The 15,549-nt window shown below is 39.4% G+C and overlaps 1 protein-coding gene across 1 annotated transcript; it reads left to right on the forward strand.

The window, feature by feature from the left end:
- The first annotated feature begins 1,268 nt into the window (after positions 1 to 1,268).
- LOC112443506 (vomeronasal type-1 receptor 90) lies at positions 1,269 to 2,321 on the forward strand. Its single transcript, XM_024983324.2, has one exon. It carries the CDS (start codon positions 1,269 to 1,271, stop codon positions 2,181 to 2,183), a length of 915 nt encoding a protein of 304 aa, XP_024839092.1. The 3' UTR covers positions 2,184 to 2,321.
- Positions 2,322 to 15,549: the final 13,228 nt, after the last annotated feature.

Genomic DNA, 15,549 nt, shown 5'->3' on the forward strand with positions numbered 1-15,549 from the left:
AAACAATCCATAATCTATTTAAACTGCTGTTATATTTACCACCCTGGTACCACACGTCAAGGGGCGGAGAGAAAAGAAATCTGTTCCTGCTAATGACTGACAACTCAGAGTCATAAAGTAGTGTTTTCAGGTTAGATAATGAAATATATGTAGGATGTGAAGTTACCTTGGAGGATTCCAAGAAAAGAGCAACACTCCATCAGGGCACGATGTACAGAGATTTTTTAAATGGTCCCCAGTTTTCGTAGTGATTCCCCTCTCACCTGAGGCAGGAGCAGGGCTAAGGAATTATTAAGAGAACTGCACCAACTCTCCCAAGTCACATGTATGAGGAACTAGATAATACTAAATTCTATAATTCTATAGAGACTTATATGCATCATACACTCTTCTGTTATATTATGCACGCTTAATCTGTTTATTTTCATAATATCTTTAGCATAGAGGTAATGTGTTTACCGTGTTCTACACAAGAGATAAACAGTTGAGGCTCAGACGTAAAGTGGCTGCTGGAGCCACACTTGCACTCGGTGTCCACTCACACATTTAATCTCAAGCTGCCTCTCAGGGACTGTGCCTGTCAACATTTAGTCTTTGTATATTTGGTCTGACAATCAATAAGCTAGAGGAAAGAGAGAACCGAGATAAAACAACTCTGTGCGTGGCCATCTAGTTGACACCCTTTGTTTAAGAGGACCTGCGGTCCACCCGTAGGCATTTCTCCTCATTCTAATTCAACAAAAGCGATAGAGCTCTTTTTACACATGTAGCCTTACATCACGTTTCTGCAGATGAAAGGCAAACTATTTCTCACTATAGAGGAAGTCTCAGGTACTATGCAAGTCCAGCAATGACATACACAAGCCAGTGAAGACTGGGAAGTAGTCAGGCTAGAGGAATACTGGGGATGGTGTTGGGGCAGGGGATAGGTAAAGCAGTCTTGTGCACTGAATAGTGGTGAAGCGTAGACTGGGGTCAGCCCACCTGCTCCTTTTTAGTGTCCACTCATTTATGGAGCTGCACCTGGCCTTAGTTGTGGCACGTGGGGTCTAGTTCCCCGACCAGGGATAGAACCCGGGCCCCCTGCCTTGGGAGCTCAGAGTCTTAGCCAATGGACCACCAGGGGAGTCCAAGCCACCTATTCAGACAGTGGCAATAGTGCCAGCTGAGGTTGTTGATATTGGTCATATTATAAAGAGTTAAAGATAAAGAGTTTTCCTTGAGTTTCTCCACAGGTACTCACTACATGCTTATTTTCCTCCACAAAGATGAATAAAAATAGACTTTCCAGTTTCATTGACATAAGAAATGCCTTTTTCTCCGAAGTTGCCATTGGGATCTTGGCCAACACCATCCTTCTTCTCTTCCATGCCCACAACTTCCTTCTTGAGCACAGACCCAAGTCCACTGACCTGACCATTGGTCACTTGGCCCTAATCCACATAGTCATGCTACTAACCGTGGCATTTATGGCTACAGACACCTTTGGGTCTCAGAAAACCTGGGATGACATCCAATGTAAGTTGGTTGTCCACCTGTACAGTTCGATGAGGGGCCTCTCCATTTGCGCCACCTGCCTGCTGAGTGTCCTCCGGGCCATCACCCTCAGCCCCAGAAACTCCCGTCTGGCAAAGTTCAAACCTCACTCATCCCATCACAACCTGTACTGCACTCTCTTCCTGTGGGTCTTCAACATGTTCATCAGTGGTTACTTCTTAGTGTCCACTGTCGCCACCCCCAGTGTGACCTCAGCCCATCTTCTACATGTCACTGAATCCTGCTCACTTTGCCCCGTGATTCACTTCCTTAGGTACGTACACTTTGTACTGAGGACCTTCCAAGACGTCTGCTTGTTGGGGCTCATGGCCCTCTCAAGTGGATACATGGTGACTCTCTTGTACAGGCATAAGAGGCAGACCCAGCATCTTCAGAGCACCAAGCTTTCTCCAAAAGCACCCCCAGAAGAAAGGGCCACTCAGACCATTCTGTTGCTCATGAGTTTCTTTGTGGTCATGTACTTTTTGGACATAACTGTCTCTTGGTTCTCAAGAAAGTTGTGGGATATTGACTCTGTGCATATGTGTGTCCAGATGCTCGTGGGAAACGGCTATGCTAGCATCAGTCCTTTGGTGCTAATCAGTGCTGAAAAACGAATAATCAAGGTCTTAAAATACATATGGTGAAATGGCATTAAATATGTAATTATTCTGCAACGGAAGTGAGAGTTGCTAAGTCATGTCCGACTTGTTACAACCCCATGGACTGTAGCCCACCAGGCTCCTCTGTCCATGTGATTCTCCAGACAAGAATACTAGAGTGGTACCCATTTCCTTCGCCAGAGGATCTTCCTAACCAAGGGATTGAACATGGATCTACTGCACTGAAGGCAGATTCTTTACCACTGGTGCCACCTGGGAAGCCCATTCTGCAATGAATGAGCCGTTTAAAAGATGATGTAAGGTACTGACTTCAAAATTATTAATCACAGTGTGCAGCCTGTGCTCTCTGGGTTAACTGAAATATATGGCTTAGGCTTTGTCTGTTAAGTCTCTTCACTTTGATACATGTAGCTCACAAACACATGGAAGGTCATTTAACAGCATATCTGTTTGAGATAATTCATGAGTTTCACTCGAATCCCAGTCTTAAGATCTAAACCTCTTACCCAGTAACAAACTGTAAAGGGATAGAAAGGATATCAATGACTGTCTGGGAATGCATGAGGGGAAAAAAGAAAAGCAGAGTAAGATTTACAAATGGCGTGAAGAAAATTTGGGGGATTGTGACAGTTGTTTTACATGTTTAATACACATTGAAAAGAATCCATTCAGTTCAGTTCATTTCAGTCGCTCAGTCGTGTCCAACTCTTTGCGACCCCATGAATCGCAGCACGCCAGGCCGCCCTGTCCATCACCAACTCCCGGAGTTCACGCAAACTCATGTGCATCGAGTCGGTGATGCCATCCAGCCGTCTCATCCTCTGTCGTCCCCTTCTCCTCCTGCCCCCAATCCCTCCCAGCATCAGGGTCTTTTCCAATGAGTCAACTCTTTGTATGAGGTGGCCAAAGTATTGGAGTTTCAGCCTCGGCATCAGTCCTTCCAATGAACACCCAGGATTGGTCTCCTTTAGGATGGACTGGTTGGATCTCCTTGCTGTCCAAGGGACTCTCAAGAGTCTTCTCCAACACCACAGTTCAAAAACATCAATTCTTCAGCGTTCAGCTTTCTTCACAGTCCAATTCTCACATCCATAGAATCCATTGGCATGCTTCAAATTCATACAGTTTACTATATATCAGATAAATCAAACAAGGTGTTAAACAACAAAGTTAAAGAAGACCAAAGACAGCACAAGGAAAGAAGTCATAAAGATCAGGCAGAAATAGAGACAGAAAAAAAAAAGGAGAGAAAAGTTCAATGAAACCAAAAGCTCTTTTTTAAAAGATAAACAAAATTGGTAAGCTTTTCAGTTCAGTTCAGTCACTCAGTCATGTCTGACTCTTTGTGACCCCATGGACTGCAGCACACCAAGCCTCCCTGTTCATCACCAACTCCCAGAGCTTGTTCAAACTCAAGTCCATTGAGTCAGTGATGCCATCCAACCCTCTCATCCTCTATCATCCCCTTCTCCTCCTGCCTTCAATCTTTCCCAGCACTGGGGTCTTTTCTAATGAATCAGTTCTTCATATCAGGTCGCCAAATATTGTAGAGTCAGCTTCAGCATCAGTCCTTCCAATGAATATTCAGGACTGATTTCCTTTAGGATGGACTGGTTGGATCTCCTTGCTGTCCAAGGGATTCTCAAGAGTCTTCTCCAACACCACAGCATCAATTCTTCGGTGCTCAACTTTCTTTTTAGTCAAACTCTCACATCCATATATGACTACTGGAAAAACCATAGCTTTGACTAGATGAATCTTTGTTGGCAAAGTAATGTCTCTGCTTTTCAATATGCTGTTTAGGTTGGTCATAGCTCTTCTTACAAGGAGCAAGCATCTTTAAATTTCATGGTCGCAGTCACCACCTGCAGTGATTTTGAAGCCCCCCAAAATAAAGTCTGTCACTGTTTCCATTGTCTCTCCATCTATTTGCCATGGAGTAATAGGACCGGATGCCCTGATCTTCGTTTTTTGAATGTTGAGCTTTAAGGCAGCTTTTTCACTCTCTTCTTTCATTTTCATCAAGAAGCTCTTTAGTTCCTCTTCACTTTCTGCCAGAAAGGTGGTGTCATCTGTGTATCTGAGGTTATTGGTATTTCTCCCGGCAACCTTGATTCCAGCTTGTGCTTCATTCAGCCCAGCATTTCACATGATGTGCTCTGCATATAAGTTAAATAAGCAGGGTGACAGTATACAGCCTTGATGTTTTCCTTTCCCGATTTGGAGCCAGTCTGTTGTTCCATGTCCAGTTCTAACTGTTGCTTCTTGACCTACATACAGATTTCTCAGGAGCCAGGTAAGGTGGTCTGGTATTACCATCTCTTTAAGAATTTTCCACAGTTTGTTGTGATCTACACAGACAAATGCTTTGGCATAATCAATAAAGCAGAAGCAGATGTCTTTCTGGAACTCTCTTGCTTTTTCGATGATCCAATAGATGTTGGCAATTTGATCTCTGGTTCCTCTGCCTTTTCTAAAACCAGCTTGAACATCTGGAAGTTCATGGTTCACATTCTACTGAAGCCTGGCTTGGAAAATTTTGAGCATTACTTTACTAGTATGTGAGATGAATGTAATTGTGCAGTAGTCTGAACATTCTTTGGCATTGCTGTTCTTTGGGATTGGTAAGTTTTTAGACACCTTCATTTAAAAAAAAGAGGGAGGACACAAATAAATGGAATAATACATGATAAAGGAAAAGTTATAACTAATATCACAGAGACACAAAGAGTCATAAGAGAACTCTATAAATAGTCATATGACAATAAGTTGGACAACCAAAAAGAAACAGATTCCTAGAAACAGATAATCTCCCAACACTGAATCAGGACAAATAGACAATCTGAAAAGGCTGATTGATATTAGATAGTAATTATAGTAATCAAAAAACTAACAATGTCTGAGACCAGGATGCTTCACAGGGAACTTCCACTGAACTTTTAATGAGCTACTACCTATTCTTTTCAAATGATTCGAAAGTATGTGGGAGGAGGGAACACTCCCAAATTCATTCTACGAGGCCACGATTATTACCTTGTTACCAAAAGCAGACAAAGGGATTAAAAAAAAAGAAAGAAAATTATAGACCAATATTTCTGGTAAATATAGACGTAAAAATTCTCAACAAAATATTAGCAAACCAAATTCAACATTACATTAAAAAAAAAGTCACACACCATGATCAAGTAGGATTTTTTTCCCCAGGGATGTAAGGATGGTTCGATATTCCAGAAATCAATCAATGTAGGACACCATATTAACAAAAGGACAGGAAAAACAAATCACACAATCATCTCAATAGATGCAGAAAAATCAGTAGACAAAATTCAACATCCATTCATAATAAACTCTATCAAACTGGATATAGAGGGAACAAACGTCAATAAAATAAAAGTTATGACAAACCCATAGTTAACAGCATACTCAATGGTGAAAAGCTGAAATCTTTTTCTCTAAAATTAGAAACAAGACAAGGATGCCCACACCTGCCACTTGTATTTAACATAGTGTTAGAAGTCCTAGCCACAGCAATCAGACAAGAAATAAAAAGCGCTCAGATTAGAAGGGAAGAAGAAAAAAGCCACTATTTTCTGATGACATGATACTATCTAGAGAACACACTAGAGTTTCCATCAAAAAACTATTACAACTAATGAAAGAATTGGTAAAGTTGCAGGATACAAATTAACATACAGAAATCTGTTATTTTTCTATACACAATAATGAACTATAGGAAGAGAAAGCAAGAAAACAATGCTGTTTAAAATTACATCAAAAAGAAAAAAATACCTAGGAATAAACTTAACTAAGGAGGTGAAACACATATACTTTGGCAACTGTAAAACACTGATGAAGGAAACTGAAGATGATACGAAGAAGTGGAGAGATATTCTGTCTTAACAAATTGGAAGGAATAATATTGTTAAAATGTCCATACTACCCAAAAGAATCTACAGATTTAATACCATTCTTATCAAAATACTCATGATATTTTTTGAAGAATTAAAACAAGTAAGCCTTTAGGATTTTAATGTATACTGAACCACAAAAGACCCTACATAGCCAAAGCAAACTTGGGGAAAAGAAGAAAGCTGGAGATATCATGCCCCCTGACTTCAGACTATACTACAAAGCTGTAGTAATCAAAACTGCCTGGTACAGGTAGAAAAACAGACATACAGATCGTAGAGAGCTCAGAAATAAACCCATATACCTATAGTCAATTAGCCTAGGACAAGGAGGCAAGAATACTCAATGGGGAAAAGACAGTCTCTTCAATAAATGGTGCTGGGGAAACTGGACAGCTACATGTAAAAGAATGAAACTGGAACATTTTCTCACAACATATACAAAAGTAAACTCAAAATGGATTATAGACTTAAATATAAAACCTGAAATCACAAAACTTCTAGAAGAAAACACAAGCAGTATACTCTTTGATATTGGCCTTAGCAGAAAAAAAAAAATTACATTTCTCCTCAGTTAAGGGAAACTAAAGCAAAAGTAAACAAAGAGGACTACAAACTAAAAATACCCTGTGCAAAAAGACCGTTTATTGAATAGGATGAAATATTTGCCAGTGCCATATCAGATAAGAGGTTAATACCCAAAATATACAAAGAACTCATACAACTCAACATCAAAAAATAAACAACCCAGTTAAAAAGTGGGCAGAGGAACTGAATAGACATTTTCCCAAAGAAGACGTACAGATGGCCAACAGGCACAATGAAAGATGCTCAACATCCTCATTGTCAGACAAAAGCAGATCAAAACCATAAGATATCATCTCACACCTGGCTATTGTGAAAAACACAAAAAACAAGTGTTGGTGATGATGTGTAGAAAAGGGAACCCTCATGGTGGGAACGTAAATTGCTGTAGCCACTGTGGAAAACAGTATGCAGGTTCCTCAAAAAACTAAAAAGACAACTGCCATAGGACCCAGCAATTCTACTCTGAGACATTTATCCAAAGAAGACACAAAGACTAATTAGAAAAGACATATGCACTTTATGTTCAGTGCAGTTATTTTTATAATAACCAAGATATGGAAGTAACCTAAGTGTCCATGTGGTTTATATATACACAACAGTGGAAATCTTGCCATTTACAAGGCATGGTTGTACCAAGAGGGTATAGGTGAAATAAATCAGACAGAGAAAATCAAATACTGTATGATTTTAGTTATACGTGGAACCTAAAAAACAAAACAGATGAACAAACCTAACAAAACAGAAGCAGAGTCATAGACACAGGGAACAAACAGGTGCTTGCCAGAGGGGAAGAGGTGGGGGAAAAGAGAGAAATAGTGAGGGAAATAAGAGGTACAAGCTTGCAGTTACAAAATAAATGAGTCATAGGGATGAAATGCACAGTGTAGGGATTATAGTCAATAATTACGTGACATCTTGGAATGTTGACAGATGGTAACGAGATTTCTGTGGTGATCCTTTTGAAACGTATGGGAATATCAAGTCCTTGTGCTGCGCGTCTGGAACTAACACAGTGCTGCGGGCCGACTGCACTTCAGGACTGAACAAGCAGACTCATGGACAGGAGAGGAGCTCTGTGGTGCCCAGAGGAGAGTGGGGGGAGAGGAAGTGTGAACGGGGTGATGGTGCTTAAAAGGTACAACATTTCAATTATAAGACAGGGAAGTACCTGAGATGCAGCTGCTGCATGTTACATAGGAAAGTTGTTAAGAGAGTAAGAAGAGTTCCCATCACAAGGGAAACGTTTTTTCCATTTCTTTAACTTTGTACTGTATGAAATGATGGATGTTCACTAAACTTACTGTGGTCATCATTTCATGATGTATATAACTGAAATCATTTGCTGTACACCTTAAATTTTTACAGTGCTGTGTGTTGATTATATCTCAATAAAACCAAAAGAAAAGAAAAGATATTGGAAGACTTCCAAAATGTAAAGAGTAAACATAATAAATAACTTACTATATTTTAAAAAATAAATAGATGATCGTCATAAAACTACCCAAATGTGATTACAAACGTGGATTTCAGCAAACTTCAAACAGGAAAAATTAAAAGAAAACCATCCCTGGGCAGATCATGATTAAACTAAAGATAAAAATCATAGATACATATTGGGAAACAATGATTCATATGACCATAGATTTCTCCTCAGCAATAACAGACATCAAAAGACAGTGGAAGATATTTTTAAGAGCCAGAAGGGAAAAAAAGAAGACCAAAAACTCTGTTTTATACCCAGAAACAATATATTTCAGGAAAAACAGTAAAATGAATTAATTCTCAAAGTACAACTGGAGAGGATTTGCCAACCAATTGGCTCCTGGAGGAAGGCTGAACAACTTCATGCCGAAGGGAAACACGGTACCTCAGAAATTAAAGGAGAGCCCAGAAATGGTAAACAGCTGGGTGCCTAGGAAAGATTATTTTTATCTCTTCTCAGATTTTCATTCAAATACACAGAACAGTTTAAAGCAAAACGTGTAACATGGACTAGTGGGAGTTTCATTATATGTAATAAATGTAACAGCGATGGTGCTGTGATAAACCTATAGGGTACTGAGGGTCTGAGAAATTACACGAAGTGCTACTATGTTAATTCTAAACTGACTGGAAAAATTAAAAATGCATATTGTAATGCCCTGGGCTACAGCAAATAAAAATGTTCAAAGACATATTGCCAAAATGTCATTTGTTAACAGAATATTAATATTATTCAAATAGGGACTTCCCTGGCGATCCAGTGGTTAGCACTCTGTGCTTTCCATGCAGGGGGCAGAGGTTTGGTTCCTGGTCAGGGAACTAAGATGCCACATGCACACAGTGCACCCAAAAAAATAAAAATTAAAGGCATATATTATTCAAATAATTCAAAAGAAAGCAAAGGCGAGAGAAAAATAAACAGAGGAGAAAAATAGAAAAAACATAAAACATGATAGATCCCAAAATGTTAAAATCATCTAAAGCATCCAAATAAATGCAAAGATGGAGAATGATTTTTGGAAGTCCATATTAGCTGTATCCTAAGATAGGAACACCTTAATACAGAGTGAGACAGACACCACATAGAGAGTGAGCAGGAGGAGTTTCTCTTTAATGTCAGGTAAAATAAACATAGGGTCAATGCATTTACTTTTTAAAAACTGGGATAAAATACAGAAAACAAAAAATGTAACATGTTCACCATGTTTAAATGTATAGTATAGTACAGAGGCTGTGCAAGCATACACACCACCCATCGAAAGAACTCTCTGCACTTGGAATAACTGAAGCTCTGTCCCCATTACACACAACTTCCCAGCCACTTCCCCAACTCCTGGCACCCACCATCCTATCAGTGCTTCCTGTCTCTATGACACTCACTATTCTAGGTCCTCATGTAAGTGGAATCATTCAGTATTTGTTCTTATGTCACTCAGCACAATGTCCTCAAGGCTCATCCTCACTGCAGCAGGAATCACAATTTCCTTCCGACTCTCAGAGGCCCCTCCTCCTGTTTGCTCTTTGTCAAAACAACACGGTTTCTGAGAAAAGAAACGGGAAACTCACCCTCATGCAGTGTCCATCTCCAAAATGCTCCTTCCATAACTGGCCCACTTTTGTTTACTTTTCAGAGATCTTCAGAGTTGTCTTTTATACTTTGTCCAAAGATTTTATGTGCAATCAGCAAGAGCAATGGGTCTCACCATAGCACAATTGAAACATTTCCACTGCATTTTCACTTCAGTTTACTTTTTCATTTAATTTCTAGAATTATGAGATTATGAATTTCCTTCATGTTAGTTTTGACTTCAGATTAACAAACATATGCGATAAAGAATATATATTCTCTAGTTGTTAGTCCTCCAGAGCAAGAAAGAAGCAAATAACAATTCAATCATAAAACATTCTCCAGAGGAAGATGAGCTATATATGAGCAAAAAAACCCCTAAATTTTTCATACACTGAAAAATCAAGTATCTGTTGAAATTAAAGAGGAAAGAACTATGTATCTCTAAAAATACAGATCCTGTAACGATCAAGTATGTAACATAAGCATAAAAACATTAAAGAAGCAAGTATGGGAATTTAAACATGAGCAGAGGTCTAAAGACTTTAAAAATACATTTAAAAAATAAGGTTCCTATTTCTTCTCTCTCATGGATTTTTTTTTCACCCATGAATTGGCCTGGCAGTAGTAATAGGAACTGTAGCCATCTGGATGGAGGATCCAGAAGAGATGCCTTTGAGGGCCAGAGAGTGTGGGAGGGAATTCCAGAGGGGAAAACCTACAGAGGGGTCCTAATTCCACGTGTGTGCCTGCAGGTGTCTCAGCCTAACCCCGAACACACCCAGCTTACACCCACAAGAAGAGCTCGTGGGTCCAACACACGGAAGCGGATCTAGACACACAGGCTGAACCACACCAGGCTAACGGCCTTCCACAGCAAAAGATCTCAAAAGGGAGAGAACAGGGCTGAAACATAATACAACATTCAAAATGTCCAAATACAATTTAAAGTTATTCACTATACAAAGAATCAGGATAATGTGACCAATTTTAAGGGATAAACAGGATCAATGGATGCCAAACCTTCACCACACAGATGCTGAAAATATTAGACATTTGTTACATCAGAAGATCAGACTTCAAAATTGGATTTAATGAAAAGCACAAAATTACAGAAAGAAGTCCAATTCATATTTCAGCATTATTTCAGATTTTTGGTAGAATGAGACAGACTTCATTTTGTTTAGGGTTCAAATTCAATGCTCTTTCTCTCTATACGTAAGGAAATATTACTGAATTGCCATGTAGATGAGCAGCTCTACAACTCACTTATGACCCACATCTCAACATCTCTGATTCATGTTGGATCTTACAAACATTGAACTGACACAGCTTGATTGGGAAATTTTTTTTTAAAAGTCTTAATGATACATACGGAGAATTCTGGCAATGGCACCCCACTCCAGTACTCTTGCCTGGAGAATCCCCTAGGTGGAGGGGCCTGGTAGGCTGCAGTCCATGGGGTCTGTTAAGAGTCCAACATGGCTGAGCGACTTCACTTTCACTTTTCACTTTCACGCATTGGAGAAGGAAATGGCACCCCACTCCAGTACTCTTGCCTAGAGAATCCCAGGGATGGGGGAGCCTGGTGGGCTGCCATCTATGGGATCGCACGGAGTCAGACACGACTGAAGCGACTTAGCAGCAGCAGCAGCAGTGATACATAAAATAATGTTACTTCTTAAAATATGTAACAATTCTAGTTTGATATGTGGTACATGACCCTCATAAAAATACATATTTTTAAATTTGTTGTTTAAAAGTGAAGTAAGATACTGAAAGTTATAACTTCCAGTTATAACTGAAAAATATAACTGAAGTTATATCCTAGTATATTCCTATTCCATTCAAATATATGGAATTTTTACACTGTTACCCGAATTATTTAACATGGAAAAAATTATAAACTTTATCCTGAAGGCTTATGGTCTTATAAGTTTTTATCTTTAGTTTGGTATCAAACAATACCAACTTTTGAATATGTTTATATGAGTTTCACATTTTCCAAATTAATAAAATAATTAGGTTTGTACACAACAGAAATTTAGTGATGAACAAAGAGGTTTCATTTCCAGATGATTTTCCCAGACTGGTTTTTCCACTTAAATGTATCTCACCTATTTTGTACTCACATGCATGAGTTCTTGCATGATAAGGAACTTAGGGGCTTGCACACATTCTGATGAATTTCGTACATTAGTAAGGGTAGTGTGGCTTCCCAGGTGGCTCAAGTGGTAAAAAAAAATTCAGCCATTATGGAAAACAGTAAGGAGGTCCCTCAAAAAATTAAAAACAGAACTACCATATGATCCAGCAATTCCACTTCTGGGTATTCACTCAAAGAAAACAAAAAACAGTAATTTTAAAAGATATCTGTACGTCCATGTCCACTGCAGCATTATTTACAATAGCCAAGATATGGGGAAAAAACCTGTATCCATCTATGGATGAATAGATTTTTAAAATGTGATATATATATGAAATATATACAATGAAATATTATCCAGTCATAATAAGGAATGAAATCTAGTCTTTGTGCCATAGATGGACATTGATGGCGTTATGCTAAGTAAAATAAGTCAGAGAAGGATTGTACAAATGCTGTGTAGTTTCACTTATATGTGGAACCAAAAAAGAAAAATGAAAGAAACAAAAAAACCCCCAACACCTCAGCTCTCTACAGAGAACAGACGTGATTACTAGAAGTGAGGGTTGGGGGACAAAGTGGGTGAAGGGGGTCAAAGGGCATAAACTTCCAGTTATAAAACAAATAAGTCCTGGGGATATAATGTAGAGCATGGTGACTATAGTTAATAATGCTATATTGCAATTTGACTGCTGTTAAGACAGTAAGTCTTTTTTTTCTTTTTGTTTTTTTTCAGTTTTATTTATTTTACTTTACAATATTGTATTGGTTTTTGCCATACATTGACATAAATCCGCCATGGGTGTACATGTGTTCCCCATCCTGAACTCCCCCTCCCACCTGCCTCCCCATCCCATCCCTCTGGGTCATCCCAGTGCACAAGCCCCGAGCACCCTATATCATGCATCGAACCTGGACTGGCGACTCATTTCACATATGATAATATACATGTTTCAGTGCCATTCTCCCAAATCATCCCACCCTCACCCTTTCCCACAGAGTCCAAAAGACTGTTCTATACATCTGTGTCTCTTTTGCTCTCTTGCATACAGGGTTATCGTTACCATCTTTCTAAATTCCATATACACGCATTCAGTTCAGTTCAGTCACTCAGTCGTGTTCGACTCTTTGCGACCCCATGAATCGCAGCACGCCAGGCCTCCCTGTCCATCACCAACTCCCAGAGTTCACTCAGACTCACGTCCATCGAGTCAGTGATGCCATCCAGCCATCTCATCCTCTGTCGTCCCCTTCTCCTCCTGCTCCCAATCCCTCCCAGCATCAGAGTCTTTTCCAATGAGTCAACTCTTCGCATGAGGTGGCCAAAGTACTGGAGTTTCAGCTTTAGCATCATTCCTTCCAAAGAAATCTCAGGGCTGATCTCCTTCAGAATGGACTGGTTGGATCTCCTTGCAGTCCAAGGGACTCTCAAGAGTCTTCTCCAACACCACAGTTCAAAAGCATCAATTCTTTGGCGCTCAGCCTTCTTTACAGTCCAACTCTCACATCGATACATGACCACTGGAAAAACCATAGCCTTGACTAGACGGACCTTTGTTGGCAAAGTAACGTCTCTGCTTTTGAATATGCTATCTAGGTTGGTCATAACTTTCCTTCCAAGGAGTAAGCGTCTTTTAATTTCATGGCTGCAGTCACCATCTGCAGTGATTTTGGAGCCCCCCCCAAAAGTCTGACACTGTTTCCACTGTTTCCCCATCTATTTCCCATGAAGTGATGGGACCAGATGCCATGATCTTCGTTTTCTGAATGTTGAGCTTTAAGCCAACTTTTTCACTCTCCTCTTTCACTTTCATCAAGAGGCTTTTTAGTTCCTCTTCACTTTCTGCCATAAGGGTGGTGTCATCTGCATATCTGAAGTTATTGATATTTCTCCCAGCAATCTTGATCCCAGCTTGTGTTTCTTCCAGTCCAGTGTTTCTCATGATATACTCTGCATATAAGTTAAATAAGCAGGGTGACAATATACAGCCTTGATGTACTCCTTTCCCTATTTGGAACCAGTCTGTTGTTCCATGTCCAGTTCTAACTGTTGCTTCCTGACCTGCATACAGATTTCTCAAGAGGCAGGTCAGGTAGTCTGGTATTCCTATCTCTTTCAGAATTTTCCACAGTTTATTGTGATCCACACAGTCAAAGGCTTTGGCATAGTCAATAAAGCATTATGCATTAGTATACTGTATTGGTGTTTTTCTTTCTGGTTTACTTCACTCTGTATAATAGGCTCCAGTTTCATCCACTTCATTAGAATTGATTCAAATGTATTCTTTTTAATGGCCATGTAATATTCCATTGTGTATATGTACCACAGGTTTCTTATCCATTCGTCTGCTGATGGACATCTAGGTTGCTTCCATGTCCTGGCTATTATAAACAGTGCTGCAATGAACATTGGGGTACACATGTCTCTTTCAATTCTGGTTTCCTCGGTGTGTATGCCCAGCAGTGGGATTGCTGGGTCATATGGCAGTTCTATTTCCAGTTTTTTAAGAAATCTCCACACTGTTCTCCATAGTGGCTGTACTAGTTTGCATTCCCACCAACAGTGTAAGAGGGTTCCCTTTTCTCCACACCCTCTCCAGTGTTTATTGCTTGTAGACTTTTGGATCGCAGCCATTCTGACTGGCGTGAAATGGTACCTCATTGTGGTTTTGATTTGCATTAAGACAGTAGATCTTAAAAGTCCTTATCACAAGAAAACAAAGAATTTGTAACTATGTATGGTAATGGATGTTACCTAAACTTATTTTGCAATACATACTGATAACAGATCATTATGTTGTACACCTGAAAGTAATATAACATTATATGCCAATTTTACCTCAGTATAAACATAAAAATATATTAATAAGTTTGAAATCTTTGAGGTAAATGGGCTCCACTTTCCTGCTAAAGTTTTGCTGACATTATACTCTTGGGATTTCTGTCCAGTGTGCAGTTTCTGTGGTTAATGAGGCATCTGAAAGCTTTTAAATATTGATTACATTCAGAAGATTTATATACACTATGAATTTTTCTTATTGAATAAAAGAGAAGTTATTTTGAAAAGTTTTTCCCCATTAATTGCAGTTATAGATGAGTACTCTCTAGGATGAATTCTCCAATTCCTAACGAGGATCATTTAGAGTTGAAGACTTTCCTACACTGTCTGCACCCAATGGAGTTCTTACAACTGCTGGAAAAGAGTTGAGCTATAGCTGAAGGATTTCCCACATTTACTACATTCCTAAGAGTTTAATGGATTGAATGGTGTCCCCTTCAAATTTAGAAGTTTTATAATTGGTTAAACAGCAACCTCCAAAATTCACCCAGAACTTCAAAAGGTTGTCCTATTTGGAAATGAAGTCTTTGAAGATACAATTATTTAAGACAAGGTCGTACTAGACCAGGGTGGGTCCTAACTCCACTGACTGGTTTCCTTATAAGAAGCAAGAGGACACACAGACGCATGAAGGAAGAACAGCACAAGGAAGGATGCTGAAGGTTACTGGTGATCCGGAAGGCTGGGAAAGAGGCATGGGACACGAGGAACTAACCTCAACTACACCTGTTTTTCAGCTTCAGGTTTATTTGCTCAACTGTGAGAGAATAAACTAATATGTGTTCAAGCCTAGGTGTGCATGAACAGTACGTCCATTCATTCGTGTCTGACTCTTTGTGACCTCATGGACTGTAGCCCTC

Source organism: Bos taurus, chromosome 22 (assembly GCF_002263795.3).
Source record: "Bos taurus isolate L1 Dominette 01449 registration number 42190680 breed Hereford chromosome 22, ARS-UCD2.0, whole genome shotgun sequence".
NCBI classification, from domain to species: domain Eukaryota; kingdom Metazoa; phylum Chordata; class Mammalia; order Artiodactyla; family Bovidae; genus Bos; species Bos taurus.

What these genes read in the sequence shown, in the direction of transcription:
- LOC112443506 (XM_024983324.2), top strand. Translation starts at nt 1,269, where the DNA reads ATGAATAAAAATAGACTTTCCAGTTTCATTGACATAAGAAATGCCTTT.